General features: G+C 48.1%; 7 protein-coding genes across 7 annotated transcripts; 5 read left to right on the forward strand and 2 right to left on the reverse strand.

Moving 5' to 3' along the window:
- Nucleotides 1-1004: 1004 nt before the first annotated feature.
- Nucleotides 1005-2875, forward strand: A1O9_06431 (uncharacterized protein; the record flags this gene model as incomplete). The annotated part of the gene is made up of 5 exons (XM_013405641.1): nt 1005-1261; nt 1312-1450; nt 1545-1867; nt 1916-2577; nt 2643-2875. The coding sequence occupies 5 exons, from the start codon at nt 1005-1007 to the stop codon at nt 2873-2875; spliced, it is 1614 nt and encodes a 537-aa protein (XP_013261095.1).
- A 575-nt stretch (nt 2876-3450) lies between these two features.
- Nucleotides 3451-5825, reverse strand: A1O9_06432 (uncharacterized protein; the record flags this gene model as incomplete). The annotated part of the gene is made up of 5 exons (XM_013405642.1): nt 3451-4356; nt 4414-4496; nt 4552-4779; nt 4824-5187; nt 5304-5825. The coding sequence occupies 5 exons, from the start codon at nt 5823-5825 to the stop codon at nt 3451-3453; spliced, it is 2103 nt and encodes a 700-aa protein (XP_013261096.1).
- Nucleotides 5826-6180: 355 nt separating this feature from the next.
- Nucleotides 6181-8041, forward strand: A1O9_06433 (uncharacterized protein; the record flags this gene model as incomplete). Its single annotated transcript, XM_013405643.1, has 5 exons — nt 6181-6372; nt 6518-6790; nt 6844-7038; nt 7095-7454; nt 7508-8041. The coding sequence occupies 5 exons, from the start codon at nt 6181-6183 to the stop codon at nt 8039-8041; spliced, it is 1554 nt and encodes a 517-aa protein (XP_013261097.1).
- Nucleotides 8042-8136: 95 nt separating this feature from the next.
- A1O9_06434 (uncharacterized protein) lies at nt 8137-9132 on the reverse strand (the record flags this gene model as incomplete). Its single annotated transcript, XM_013405644.1, has 5 exons — nt 8137-8309; nt 8342-8402; nt 8456-8816; nt 8890-9065; nt 9100-9132. 5 exons carry the CDS (start codon nt 9130-9132, stop codon nt 8137-8139), a joined length of 804 nt encoding a protein of 267 aa, XP_013261098.1.
- Nucleotides 9133-9922: 790 nt separating this feature from the next.
- A1O9_06435 (uncharacterized protein) lies at nt 9923-11031 on the forward strand (the record flags this gene model as incomplete). Its single annotated transcript, XM_013405645.1, has 4 exons — nt 9923-10028; nt 10084-10661; nt 10721-10824; nt 10881-11031. The coding sequence occupies 4 exons, from the start codon at nt 9923-9925 to the stop codon at nt 11029-11031; spliced, it is 939 nt and encodes a 312-aa protein (XP_013261099.1).
- Nucleotides 11032-12097: 1066 nt separating this feature from the next.
- A1O9_06436 (uncharacterized protein) lies at nt 12098-13393 on the forward strand (the record flags this gene model as incomplete). Its single annotated transcript, XM_013405646.1, has 1 exon — nt 12098-13393. The coding sequence occupies one exon, from the start codon at nt 12098-12100 to the stop codon at nt 13391-13393; it is 1296 nt and encodes a 431-aa protein (XP_013261100.1).
- A 724-nt stretch (nt 13394-14117) lies between these two features.
- On the forward strand, nt 14118-14811 carry A1O9_06437 (uncharacterized protein; the record flags this gene model as incomplete). The annotated part of the gene is made up of 2 exons (XM_013405647.1): nt 14118-14490; nt 14543-14811. 2 exons carry the CDS (start codon nt 14118-14120, stop codon nt 14809-14811), a joined length of 642 nt encoding a protein of 213 aa, XP_013261101.1.
- Between the last annotated feature and the right edge of the window lie 284 nt (nt 14812-15095).

Consider the following 15095-nt stretch of genomic DNA (forward strand, 5'->3'; position numbering starts at 1 on the left):
AATTTTAAAGTGTATAGCATGCTGGGTATTTTCACATGCCTCGTTTAAGAAGAAGATTACCTTCTTCCGTTGGGGCTCTGTGGTGGAAAGAAGCGTCCTCCAAGAGCACCCCTTAATTTTTATTCGATATAAACCTCTTAAGTTAGAACCTTTAGCTAACATCGTTCCTAGAACGCGGGTATCCCTGTAATCAGCAATGGCCCCTAGTACTTCACTTACCTTTCTAGCAGAACCGTATGCAAGACTCTTCTCCTAGACAAACGGGGGATACCATGCATGTATACTGGATGTAGAACTAGTCAGCACAAAACTTGTGTGAGTGCCTGTGTAGCTCCTTAGGTCCGCGTGGCGAGCAGGATATACCTAGTAGTAACATTCTTGGTGAATGAAAAGTATACAGCGCTTAATCTACATGCTTATCAGGGCAGGTCATTTCAAGTCCCAGGCGCTGTAGCAGAAGAAGGCGTTGTTCTGAGCCTCATTAATCGAGGAGCGGCCCTGATCCACCAGGGGCCTTACTAACCTTTGACTAGTTCTCCCCTAAACCCGAGTCTTTGCAAGGGGGTCCGGCGCGAGAATGATTGGTAAATGCGGGCTCGGCCCTTATCCAACTCCCCCATTTCCCCCACCTTCAGTCCGTACTTAGAGTTCCACTTATCTATCTATGTGATGACTCCTTAGTTGAACTTTCGAATAGCTCCGGTGCTCGATATCTGTCCTTGCAATACGCATGTGGTGTTGGCGCCATCATCTGACTGGATAGGCGTCGAACCTAGATCACCCTCATGATGTTCCGGGGCATCCAATCTACTAAGATCCTCTTCTAGTGGAGATATGTCTCTATGAGCTAGTTGGGCCTCTCCCAGCCAGCCTCGTTTCATTTCACGAGAGCTATCCCTTACCGACAATCTGGCCCATAAAGGCGCGTGCAGGCCCAAAATTTCCAGAACCCTTCGCCAAAGCACTGTTGAAACCTCGATCCATTCGTTAATCTCTGAAAGACGATGGAAGCTGTGGAGAAAAAGCAGGAGTTGGAGATCGGAACCGTACCTTCAAAGGTTGACTCAGTGACCGCGGGGACAATCGAAAAGTTGCAAGACGCAGACGATGCAGCAAATCAAGAATTCTATGGCAACTCGATTAGCGACTCTTATCGTTTCAAGTCCGAACTTGTTAACAAATGCATGGAGGAAATCGGCTTTGGCCGGTATCAGTATGAGCTCTTTGTTGTTACCGGGTTTGGTTGGATTACGGACAATTTGTGAGTGTCTTAGGCAATGGGAACAAAGTCATGTTAACGATTCATCCCAGCTGGTCCCAAGGAATCGGCACAATCCAACCGGCTGTTAGACTCGAATTCAATGATATTACCAGAGTTGCATTCAGTTCGATCGCCTACTATGTCGGATTGATCTTCGGGGCATCCTTCTGGGGCATTTCGGCTGACTTCGTAAGTACTGACCCACCAGAACTATTGTGTTTGACCATGCCACTTAGCACTGGCGAAGCTATACATCTGGCCCAATGTTCTAACTCCATACCAGATTGGCCGAAAGCCTGCTTTCAACATCACTCTCTTCATTGGCGGTATATTTGCTCTCGCTGTTGGAGGCATCGACAACTTCCCTGGGTTTTGCGTCCTTTGGGCTATCATTGGCACCGCTGCTGGGGGTAATGTCCCGGTCGATTCAATGATTTTCCTGGAGTTCGTGCCCGGATCTCACCAGTATCTCTTGACGGCGCTGTCTGCCTGGTGGAATTTTGGGCAAGTCATCGTGTCTCTCATCGGTTGGGTATTCATTGCCAATTATACATGTCCCTCAGATTCTACTCCAGAGACATGTCGTAAGGCAGATAATATGGGATGGTGAGTCATACTAACCCTTCTTGGCTACAAATCCCCTGACTATTATAGGCGTTACGTTATGTTTACGTTGGGTGCCTTGGCTCTTAGCTTCGCCATGATCCGAATTTTCATCTTCAAGATGCCTGAGTCACCACGGTACCTTCTCTCGAAGAATAGAGATGCAGAAGCTGTCGAGGCGGTCAACTACGTTGCAAGATGCAATGGAAAGCCTGAGCCTCTAACTCTGGCAATGTTTCAGCAGATTGACCTCGATCTCGGTATTGTCCTCAACCCAGAGGAAACTGGCCGACAAGGTCTCACCAGGACTCAAATACTGAAGGAGAATCTTGCGGATTTCAAGTCAACCAACTTTAAGAACTTGTTTGCTACACGTAAGCTGGCTCAGCACACTACAATAATCTGGCTCATCTGGCTCACCATCGGAATTGCATATCCCCTGTACTTCAACTTCTTACCCACATACCTGGCCCAAAAATTCACCGACAACTCGTCTTTTGATGAGACTTACAGGAACTACTGCATTGCCTCAACTGTGGGAGTGGTTGGCCCAATAGCTGCGGCCTTTGCGGTACAGACTAAGCTTGGTCGTCGCTACATGATGGGCATCTCTGCTATTATCACTGGTGTCTTCCTGTTTTCCTACACTGCAGCCCGGACACCCAGTGCTAATCTTGCATTTACTTGTATCAGTGGCTTATGGGGTAACTTCGGTTAGATACCCTATCTAGTCCTTTCATCCATCCCATTTCTATTTTGCTGACTATTCTTTGCACAGAATATGCGGTCATGTACGCTTTTACACCTGAAAGTTACTCGGCACCTCAACGTGGACTGGGAACGGGTTTCGCGGCAACTCTGTTGAGATTTGGTGGTCTTTGTGCAAGTCTAATTGGAACCTACTCAGATTTCACGGTTGTCCCCATCTATGTCTCAGCCGGGATGTGGATGGCAGTCGGTCTCATCGCCTTTGGATTGCCTTTTGAGACTCAACAGCATGCGGCTATCTAGGTAATGCACAAAAGAAAAATAATGATAGTGCTGTGAGGCAAAGTAGCATCACTCTCAGCATTCTTAGTTGAGAAGGGTAATCATGCGCTCACGGTGGGCAAGGTAGGTTTTCAGTTACTCGGAGTAAGTAAGTTCGATCGATAATCCATATCTGTAAATGTATTTCGCACACTCTTTGAAGCCTAGGACTCCACTGAACTGTAAAAACTCGGCCCGGCAGATAAGGACTACCTTTGACTACAACTCCGCAAAACCGGAAATAATATCCCCAGATAATTACCAGCAGTGTCAGCATGGGATGAGTGTTTCGAAGGTTTAGCATTAATTTCAAAAACAAAAATATCTACAGGCTGAAAGGTTTCATGTTAAATAGAAGCCAAGAAAAAGAAATCACTTTCCATGTCGACAGGTGTTGTCGGGCGAAAACATCTTCTATTCTTCATGGGGTTCTACCTTATAATGTGTCGCAAGTGCCTTGTGGGTGGCTTAAGTGCTTTAGTCTAGACAAATGGTATCGGCATTAAAGGCCTCTCATGCATCTAGCTCATTCCACCTTGGCTCTCTAGTTCAGTCTATTAATTCAAAAAACCACCATAATAAGTATTTAACCACTCGCAAGCCATAGAACTGTCAGTTTGAGGGTTAAAGCGCTTGAGACTACCAACGTAACCATCAGGCCTGATGTTCAAAATCGCAACCTCGTCATCCCTCATGGGTCCTAGCCATTTCTCTGTGCAGCTCATACCGGAGCTGGAGGTCTTAGTGTCGTCCAAGTAGAATGTCCATCTGCTTTTCTGCAACAATGGCGACAAGTCTGATATCTCAACTTCTGATTTGGCCATAGTGGTCACAGTTGCAAAAGTGAAAAGTCGAGACGCACCGGTATATCGACTTGGTTGCATGAAAATGTCGGCTTCAACAGTCGGCAAATTCATCACAGCGTAAGACTTTGCAGCTGCTATGGTAGCACGACCTAAGATTGAATCCGTGGACATGACATGGCTAGAGACTGCATGTAGGAAGCCTGATGCAAGATGAATGTCAGGTACGAAGAAGTAGATCCTGAACTGGCCAAGCATAGGAATATCGAGTTGAATATCTACCGGATTGGCATCTATATATCGGGTCACAGTGGCCGGCACCATGAGCTCACCTGCTCGAAGGGTCCCTCGTGGAGCTTGCTCTGGAATTGTTAGTACATTCGAGGCATAGTGGGCGCCGACACCAGAAATGAAGCCGACGTTTGTGGCAAAGTTCTGGGCAAGGGCTTTAGAATCCCCGTCCGCAAACGCAGCGGCGTGTTCAAAGTCGAAATTTATCAAGTCTTGCGCAATCTTTCGGCGCTCCTGCTGGTACGTAACTAGTAGTGACGGTTTTGCTAAGCCCCTGATGGCGAGATTCAGCTTCCAAGATAAGTTGAATGTGTCATGCATGGATGTATTCATCCCTTGTGCAGCCTTAGGTGAGTGAGTATGGCCTGCCTATAGCTAGGGATCAGCAATTAACTCCCCTGGTCAAAGGGGTACTAGGTATTTTACATCTCCAGTAATGAAAACTCGTTCAGTTGAGTCGGTGAATGTGCTGGCGACCCTTTGGCCAACTTTGTAGACGCTGAACCATTCTAGTGAAGGTTATGTCTTAGACGCTGCAATGTCGAAAGGAGAATGATCACTTACCAACGCTTGTCCACCTTAACGTGTAGGGAGCCATGATCTGCTGTGCTTTCTTCATAACATAGTCTTGGGTAGCCTCCACAGGTACACTATCTTGCAAAGAACGGTCAAGTTCAATATAAAGTCTTGTCATGTTTCGTTCCCGGGGAATGCACAACACTGTGCCAGATGTTTCCGAGTGGATTACAACTTTGCTCCAGAGATCCGGAAAATCCGTTTCAATCACACCTACTAAGTCTTAGCGTTGGCTAGATAGACATATTCGCAGAACTCACCATCCAAGACACCCCATTTCGAATTACTATTTTCACCTTCCATGTGGGCACCAGGAATACTTTTGCGGACATTGGAGTGAGCTCCATCACAGCCCACTAAGTATCTGGTCTGAAAAGATTCCACTGATTTGGCATTTTTGTTTTCAAAAATGACATCAATAGGCGCACCAGGACTGCTGGAAGTGTACTTCAGGAAAGGGGAGCTCCTCGTAACTTCCACACCACGTTGCTTCATGTCATCAATGAAGATGTCTTCGACCATTCCTTGGTGAACCAGGAGTATGAACGGATCTTTTACATCGACCTGCGAAGGATAGTGAATTTCTCTGCCAGTGCGATGCAGCGGTGTTGTCATGGTAGAGCTCTGATCCGGGAGTCAGTATGTTCACTTGCAGGTTCATATCTTGAATGAGAACAATTAAATTCATCTCTGCTGGAAGCTAGGCCAATTCTTCCACGAGTTTTTGAGGCATGACATACCCAAAAACATATGTCATAGATCCTGACGCCTTTGCGAAGCAGTGAATCGGCGAGCCGTAATTGTCTGAATGTCTCAATTGTTTTTGGCTGTAATCCATCGGCACGACCTGTGCTCGTCTTGTCGTCCCTGTCGTCGATAATCTTTGCCTTTATGCCATACATCGACAAATTCGAACTGTATGTGTCAATATCACGTGCTGCGAGTAGACATGTAAGCGGGCCGTACCCTAGCATCAGACCAGCAGGGCCTGCGCCAACAATGGTCACAACCTCGGGAGGCAGACCACTGGCTGCAAGGTGATCTCCATTGGCGTCGAGGCCTTCGTTGCTGATACCTGGACTCATTGTTGGCGAAACTTGTGCTCTGGAACGCTTCATCGACTTTTGCTGTGCTTCGACATGGTCCAAGGTCCGTTTAAAGGGGGCTTTCAATAGCTGGACGCCCAGATCATCAGGCAAAGCTGCAGATAAATCAGGTGATATGGGTGAATAGCTCCGGGAAGGCCCTTCTTGTTGAGACATCTCGCCTTCTGGGCATCGTACGCGAAAGAATAACGAGAACCCCACTCTTGCTGTTGATGTTCAACCGAGTGGATGGGCCGAAATCATGTCGGCATCGGCAAGAAGATTAAAATGGAGTTGCCGCTAAACTTTGTGGTCGAAGTTTGAGTGTGGACGCTGAGTAATTCGTACAAGCCGTACAGCCGCCGAAATTTCAGAAACCACCCCCCCTCCCCGCCAACCTTCCAGAACAGGGACGGATTTACCCACCATTAAGACGTCTCCTAAAGGCTTTTTTTGGTGCAACTCGAAATCATCGCATGTGGATTCTCAGCAAATGCTTTCACCAAGCGATACTGACCGGTCTTTAGCGATGATGACGGGGACTGCGAAGCAGTCGTGGGAAGAGATCATCAGCTCAAAGCGTACGCAGCGTGAGAGCCTCGTATCCCCGTTCAAGAGCGCAATCAATGGAAAGCGCGTTACTTCTGAAGCTGTACTTCAAAACGGGGATATCCAGTCCTTGATCGGGCTTTTATCATCTGGTGAGCTGAAATCGCAAGATCTTGTCCGTCATTACGCACGAAGGTAAGGAAAAGGAGTTTACTGCCAACCATCTCGGAGACTGACTTGGAGGCAGTGCGGCGAGAGCACACCAGCAAGTAGGCTTAGTCTCCACACCTGCCATGGAGGTTCACTAACAACTTGCCTAGACAAATTGCTTGACAGAAGTTCTCTTTGCGGATGCGGTTGAGCAAGCATTAAAGCTGGACAAGTACTTCGCTTCAACTGGGAGATTGATTGGCCCTTTGCACGGAATCCCCATGACTCTCAAAGATCAATTCAATGTCAAAGGTGTTGATTCGAGCATTGGTTATGTTTCCAGGGCATTTAAACCAGCCGAGGAAGATGCGGTCTTGGTGAAGATACTCAGAGGCTTCGGAGCGGTTATCTTAGCCAAAACAAATCTTCCACAAAGTATAATGGTGTAGCACTCACTTCCGCACTGCAATATCTTCTAGACACTTATACCTTCCAGTGGTGTGAGACGGAATGCCCATTATGGGGACTGACAACCAATCCCAAAAATCCAGCCTTCACGCCAGGGGGATCAACTGGTGGTGAGGCGGTCTTACTCGCGCTCCAAGCCTCAATGATAGGATGGGGAACGGACATTGGGGGTTCCATCCGCATTCCCTCTCATATCAACGGTCTTTGGGGCCTAAAGCCAACAGTATGCGAGGATCCTCTGGCATATAATGATATAATTGACAAGTTTTTGACATTTAGAGCAGCCGACTGCCATATCGAGGTGTGCCCGTCTCAACTGAAGGACAAGAACACGTGCCATCGTCAGTTGGCCCACTAGCCAGGACCTTATCATCCTTGACATTCGTTATGAAGCTTGTGGTCGATGCACAATCATGGAATCTAGATCCAAGAGTCACTCCTATACCTTGGCGCCAACAGGTTTACGAAGACATCCAGTCTAGGCCTTTGACGATCGGCATCTTGGCGGATGATGGAGTCGTCAAGGTTCATCCACCCATTGAGCGAGCTTTGAGAGAGCTAGAGGCAACATTAAGAAGTGCTGGCCATGAAATCATACAGTGGGATCCTTCCGGACAAAGAGAGTGCATTGAGATCATGGTAAGCAACCTGAATTGACCCTTTCGACAAATTTTCAGCTGACATATTTTCAGGATTCGTTCTATTCCGCGGATGGGGGTGAAGACATCAGAAAAGAGGTGGCCGCCAGCGGCGAGCCTTACATTCCTCATGTCGAAACCCTGATCAACCGTGGGAAGGCAATCTCGGTCTTTGATTATTGGCAGCTCAATAAAAGAAAGATTGCTGCACAAAGAGCATATAGCGACAAATGGAACGATACTATAGGGCCTATTTCTGGGAGACCAGTTGATGTGATTCTGATGCCTACCATGCCACATACAGCGGTCCCTCATCGGACATGTCGTTGGGTTGGGTATACTAAAATCTGGAACTTTCTGGACTACACCGCTCTTTCCTTTCCTGCCGGAAAAGTGGTGGAAGGAATAGACGCTCTTCCTGCAGAGGCTTACGAGCCTCGGAATGAGTATGACGCATGGAATTGGAAACTTTACGATCCACAAACAATGGACGGCCATCCCGTCGGGCTGCAGATAGTTGGCCGCAGGTTCGAGGAAGAGAAGGTTCTGGGAGCTGCAAAAGTCATTGAGAAATTGATGACACGATAGATTAAGAATAGATGTATTCTGTATTCAGGCATCAAACTATGTTCTCGATATAAATCGGAGTCGATCATAGAACCATAACAGCGACAACATCATCTCTACCACTTTGTAACACCACCGTCAACACAAAGATCTTGACCTGTCATATATAAACTTGCATCACTCGCAAGGAAGACACAAGCGCCTCTAATATCTTCGGGCATGGCAACTCTACGATTCATGATCTCATCTTTCCAGCTTTCCAGAAGATGAGGAAACTGGGCATTCTTAGCTCAGCCGGAGAAGGAAGGCATTGACATCGACTTACAGGTGCGGTCATTTCTGTCCTCACATATCCAGGAGAGATAGTGTTAACACGAATACCCTGCGGTCTGGATCAGCAACCACATTAGATGAAATTGAGTTCCATGGAATTACATATTGAACGAGTTCCGCTGCAATAGCCGGGCACATTGCTCTCACAGCACCTTTCGTACCACAGTAAGCACTACTCATCTGGCTTCTAATGGCCATATAGCTTGCTATGCTAGCCACAAGAATGATACTGCCACACTTAGTGCCGTTCTGTATCATCTGCTTTGCAGCAAGTTGGGCGGTATGGTAAACTCCCATGACGTTGACGGAGAGTAGTTTTTGATGCTCCTCAAATGCAGTATCTAGGAATGCCAGATTGCGGTTAATTCCTGCACAAGGGACACAGATGTCTAGCTTTCCTTCAAAATCTGCTTGAAAGGATGCAAACCCCTGGTTGAGGCTTTCGATGCTTCCAACATCAACTCTTCCGAAATCAGCGTCAGAAATAGAACTTTCATACATAATTGAACACGGAAAGAGTGTAAACGTATACTTACTGGTAGTGTTTAGTCTTCACATCATAGTCTTTCTCTATATCGTGGAAGCCTTGCACTGGGTCGATGACGTCAAAAATGGCGACGTCTGCGCCAGCTTCAGCAAGACCTTGAGCGAACGCCAGACCGCATCCCCGTGCACCACCCGTCACGAGTGCTGTGCGGCCTTTCAAAGAGAACTAAGAACACATGAGCATCTGTTCTGCCTCTTACCGTGCTTTTCATCAAAGAGGAGGAAAAGTGCATACTTTGCTCATTGTAGGTCACGTGGAAGGCTGCAAATTGTCAGGGGCCAGATATGTGCGTTGTTGCGGTTCGTAGAATGGCAATAGGGGAAAATGGCAGCACAGCACAGGATCGTGTTCGAGTTCGATGGAGACCACTGGCGACTAGCAGCACGAACAATTGCTCAATGTACAATTGTTTGTAGCGGTTGTGATGGCGTCGCAACTGGATCTGGAGCCTCCACTGGAGCAATGGGCTGAGCATCTCCCGCCATCTTAATAACCCCATTTTTGTCGCCCAAACGCCGTGAAGCATACATGGAGCGCACGGAGGTTCCAGTGTCGGCAAATGACTTGCACAATGAAGCAGATCAACTTCGCCATGCCACTAATTGGCGTGACATAACGCCAAGCATTGAGACCCTCTCTCGTCCCTAATCTTTTCGACCACGCAGAACTCCGCTCGTACTTCTTTAATGTTATCGGTGCTGGGTGGGTGGGTACCATGCATAGGCAAATGCCCCAAATTGCTCCAAATCCAAAGCCTATTCTTATCAAGCGATGGTAGGACTACTGACCTAAGTAAGATATGGGGAACGCATGGATGGCGGTAGGCGTTCCAGAGCACCAAGGGCACCCGGATCTAGTAAGCATCTTAGAAGGCTTCCTGTTCAGGCCCTTCCCGTTTTTTGTTAGCAAGCTCTTCGACGATCATTCTACGAAACTCAATCGTGGCTCATTCCAGGTGATTTTTTCTTGATTCTGGGCCTACCAGTATACCCCAGCAATTGTTCCGCATTAGAATCGTTACTATGGGCAAGAAACGCGTCCTCGTGAGTTATGGCGTCGACATCGATGCCGTCGCTGGGTGGTTAGGCTCATACGGCGGCGAAGATTCGACGAGCGATATCAGCAGGGGTAAGGATCAAAGTCTACCAGCATACCATTATGAGGTCAGAGCTCATTAAGACAGGCATTTTCGCTGGTACACATGGCACTCGACGTCTCCTCAAACTGTTCGACAAGTACAACATCAAGGCAACCTGGTTCATTCCGGGCCACTCGCTTGAGACATTTCCTGAAGAATGTGCCATGGTGCGTGACGAAGGTCATGAGATCGGCTTGCATGGCTATTCGCACGAGAACCCATCGGATATGACATTTGAGCAGCAGAAGGACGTGCTCGACTATACCTTCAAGCTATTAACTGATTTCTGCGGGAAGCCGCCTCGAGGGAGTGTTGCACCGTGGTGGGAAGTGAGCGAGGCGGGCACCGAGCTTCTCTTGAGCTATGGTATCGAATATGATCATTCCATGGGTCATGAGGATTGCCAAATGTACTGGCTACGTACTGGGGACACGTGGACCAAGATTGACTACAAGAAAACGGCGGCTGAATGGATGAAGCCCCTAGTTAGGGGGAAAGAGACTGGATTAGTTGAAATCCCCGGATCTTGGTACATCGATGACTTGCCGCCTATGATGTTCATGAAAAACTCGGCCAACAGTCATGGGTGGGTCAATCCAAGAGACATCGAAGACATCTGGAAGGTAAACCACAGGGACTGCCCCTTTTGGCGATAGCCTCGCTCAGCTAATTCTTCTGCTAGGACCACTTTGACTATTACTACCGCGAGTTCGACGAGTTCATCTTTCCGATGACCATTCATCCAGACGTGAGCGGTAGACCTCACGTCTTGCTCATGCATGAAAGGTAAGTAGCTCTGACGCGAGCCTTCTTTATGACCATAGAATGGCTAACTTGCATAGGATCATCGAACACATTAACAAGCACGAAGGCGTTGAGTGGGTTACGATGGAGCAGATGTGTGATGACTTTAAGAGCAAGAACACCGCTCCGGCAGGCGCTCTGCTTCCTGCTTCTCGAGAGGAGGTTTTGCAGAGATACGTACCCAACTAATAACGCTCACAGACTTTTCTCTACAAAGCCTTTTAATCGCTTGTACCCATAAAAATTGCAGTCCCAAAAGCTCGAGGCCATCCAGCACCCATGCACCAACGCCTTGGCTTCTCACTCAGTGAATAGCAATACTAGTAATAACAAACCCCGAGGATAATCTGGTAAAAGGGAGCTTCCGACTCCCTGCGGAATGTTCTGAGCCCACAAATTCTGCCAGAGGCATCGCACTAATGTTTGATTGTATCGTGTAATGACACGTACTAGGTCCGAGGCGGCCTGGGCCAACCCCCCATTCTTAATTCTTTCGAAGTACTAAGTTACGACCGAGGAATCACAGACCAGATCCCCCACTCTTGAAGTTCCAACCCACCGGGAACTCTCCGGCCCCCTGTAAAATCCGCCTCCACTACTCGCTGAGTCTTCTCCAAGTGCATAAAATTGCCGACGAAGAGTTGGGGATGCAGACAAGGTTCAAGGTCCACCAACCGGGTTTGAACTGGTCTCTTATCAGGAGAAGCTAAAGGTGGACGCGAGACGAGAATCGACATCATTTTCCGGAGTGATCCTTGGAAGTTGACGAGGTCTTGCCAGGCCACGGTGTAAGGTGGGCATCGCCGTGGATTCGGCTGGTTGTCTAGTAAGCATCGTACAAACCCGCATACCAGCGAATATTTCTGTATCGGAAGCAACGTTCGCATGAACCAAGTCAATCGGCATTCAGAAGCCGGCAACTCAATTATGTGTCTCCTATCGGCATCTCTGGTGAAACATGATTACAGGATTAATATGATCAAGATTTCATATCAAGGTGCAAATTGCAATTATTACTGTCGCTAGATTCCCTTATGGCAGGACTTGCTTCAAAGGGGCCGGCACCAGGAGTTCCTCACGTTCGCCAAACAACACGCTGACGATTCCATCGGATGATCTACCCTGGCAGCCTTGTTGGAGCAAGCTAGAAGTATCCTCATACCTGGTGGGCCAATTTACAGACTCTGAAGGCGAACTACCTCAAAGTCTCTTCAGAGTTCGCATTCTTCTTTCAAGCGCGAAATTTGAACCCAGGATGTCACCCATCAAGGCCAAACAAAAAGTGCAACGTGATGAGGCCACCAAGCTCAACATAATAGTTGTCGGTGCTGGGCTTGGCGGAATAGGAGCCTCGATAGCGCTTCTCCTTGCAGGCCACAATGTCAGAATTTTGGAAGCAGCATCCGAAATTGGCGAAGTCGGGGCAGGTATTCAGGTTTTGCCGAACAGTTCGCGCGTGCTACAGTCCTGGGGCATGCGTGATCAGTTAGAAGAATTCGCTACGAAACCCTCACGAGTCAACATGCTAGGCTGGAAGGGCAACCTGATATCATATCTCGATACGAATGAGTCGGCGGCAGCTTACCCTGGAACGTTTTACTGGGATTTCCATCGCGCAAACCTGCACAAATGCCTGCTTGACCGGGCCGTTGGACTAGGGGCCAAAGTCCAAGTTAATGCACGTGTCGTGGACGTCAAAATTGCCGGACCGAATGCAGAGCAGGCAACAGTGGCTCTAGCTTCTGGAGAGGAGCTAGTCACTGATCTGGTTGTGGGTGCTGACGGCATCAACTCGAACTTACGAGAGATATTTCTCGGAAGGCCAGATCCACCGACACCAACCGGGGATCTTGCCTATCGACTCCTGCTTTCGACTGCAGAGATGCTCAAGGACCCAGAACTGGCACCATTTGTTACCGAACCGCAAGTGAATTATTGGCTTGGTCCGGACGCACACGCCGTGAACTATGTGCTCCGCGGAGGAAAATTGTTCAACATGGTCCTTTTGGTGCCAGATGATATGCCAGTGGGAGGGTCAAATACCCTTGAGGGCAATGTTGAAGAGATGCGTGCGCTTTATAAGGACTGGGATCCTCGGATACCAAAATTACTTGCTTTATGTGAATCGGTTCACAAATGGAGGTTGCAAATCCGGGTCGGAATGGATTCGTGGAGCCACCCATCTGGAACTTTCACTATGCTGGGAGATGCTGTACATGCGACTCTCCCTTATCTTGCATCAGGTGCGGGTATGTGTCTAGAGGACGCTGCTGTGATGGGTGAATTGTTCTCAAGAGCACCAAACCCAAGAATTCCGGCGGTAAAGAAGCAGATGTTGCATATATATGAGCAATGTCGCAAGGAACGCACTGAAATGGTGGTGAAGCGAGGGAATCTGCAGCAATACCTATACCATCTACATGATGGACCGGAACAAGAGGAAAGAGATCGAAAAATACGTGAAAAGGAAGAAGGAGAAGCCCTGGCTTGGAGAGATTCTGGTCTAGCGCCACGACTTCTTGGTTATCAAGTCGAGACAGATGTTAGTTGATACCTTGCACTCTCTTTCGAGCTTTCTGTCGCTAATCCTCACTTAGGTCGATAAATACTGGCCACCAAGTGGTCTTTGTGAGACGTCTGAGACGTCACCTATTCAATCGCGCCTCTAGCCATATCATGAACCGGAAGAGCCAACATCGAGGGTCTCGTGGTTGGCGATGTACCACTTTGACATCGAAAGGGCAGCTAGACCGATATGTTCAACATGGCTTTCGAGATATGTCATAACTCGGGTCACGGTGGCGCCGTCTTGGGGCTCTCTCATTATCTTCGCACGGACCATCAAATAATTTAATAAAAGCCGAGCCACAGAGTCTCATTCTGGAAAAGACTTGAGATGAGGGATCATCGAAGACGAACAGTCAAGAAGGAATTCTTTTGAACTTTTACCCAAGTGATCGTCTCGGAGGGGAAAGACTTACAAAGCGACGTGTCCCGCGGGAAGCCCTGAGGTTGAATTTAGCCAATCAATCTCCGGTCTGTTTTCCGCGCTTCGGCGATCTCCTACCTGCTTAGCTTCGATTGGAGGCGGCGACCTCCTTATCATTGGAGAAATTTGAAGGGCGTCTTGTCGAAATGCGAGGAATAAAGAAACAAATTTCAAGATTGCTTAAAGAAGTATATGATCAACAATAATCCTTGCATCCCAGGCTCGTGCACTTAGCTTTCCGCGTTCCAAATACCCGCCAAACCAACCGACTTTATTCAAAGATACAATGCCTGGAGCACAAGAGCTAGCAAGCGCAATACTTAGTGCAACCGAGAACTCGATCGTTCCCCTGACGGCGGAGCAAGTCTCTCAAGGGTCCAAGCTGTTCGGCGCTGCAATCCTAGACAGAGCGTCGCTATCGACAGTTATTGCCGAGACCAACAACGAGCGAGAGTCGCCACTGCTACACGGCGAAATAAATTGTATCCAACAATTCTTCAAGATCCCTAAAGAAAGTCGGCCAGATACCAAAGATTGTGTATTTTTCGCAACACATGAGCCATGCTCTTTGTGTTTGAGTGGGATTACATGGTCTGGGTTCAACGAGTTCTACTATATGTTCACCTACGAGGATAGCCGAGATCTGTTTGCAATTCCTTGTGAGTTTAGCCGTGCCGGTCGAGATAGCCGTCGATACTGATATTATAAAAGACGATATCGACATTCTGCAATCAGTATATCAAGTCGCTTCGCCTGGGGATACTGAGGAAACTCTGGCAGCCAAACCACTGTACAATCGGCAGAACAAGTTCTTCACCGCGAGGTCTCTCGCCGATCTCATCGACTCGGTGGAAGATCCGGAGGCTCAGTCAAAGTTGAAAGCGGAACTCGTACGAGTGAAGAAATTATATGACTCCCTGAGCGCAACTTACCAAGAAGGAAAGAAAACGGGCACAGCCTCGAGCAGTTTCTTTTCATAGCCCAGCGCGAAAAAAGTATGGGCCGATAGAGGTTGGAGTTCTAGGTCACAAAGTCAACGATGGAGCAGCCGAAGCTCAATCCATTCCGATTACATGCCAATTCAATACTTCTTGTTTCTTCACTGAAGAGGATTGACGAAAGTGGCAGCAACTTTGTTAACTCAGGCGATTTCTAGTACTTCAAGTAGATCCCCCCGAGCCTGAAACCGAGACTCTTCCTTCGACCCTGTACTCCGACAGCCTCCCATTGCATCTCTTCTAAAGCCCCTCCAGATTGCCCAGTC

Source organism: Exophiala aquamarina (genome assembly GCF_000709125.1).
Source record: "Exophiala aquamarina CBS 119918 chromosome Unknown aczIA-supercont1.4, whole genome shotgun sequence".
In the NCBI taxonomy this organism is placed as follows: domain Eukaryota; kingdom Fungi; phylum Ascomycota; class Eurotiomycetes; order Chaetothyriales; family Herpotrichiellaceae; genus Exophiala; species Exophiala aquamarina.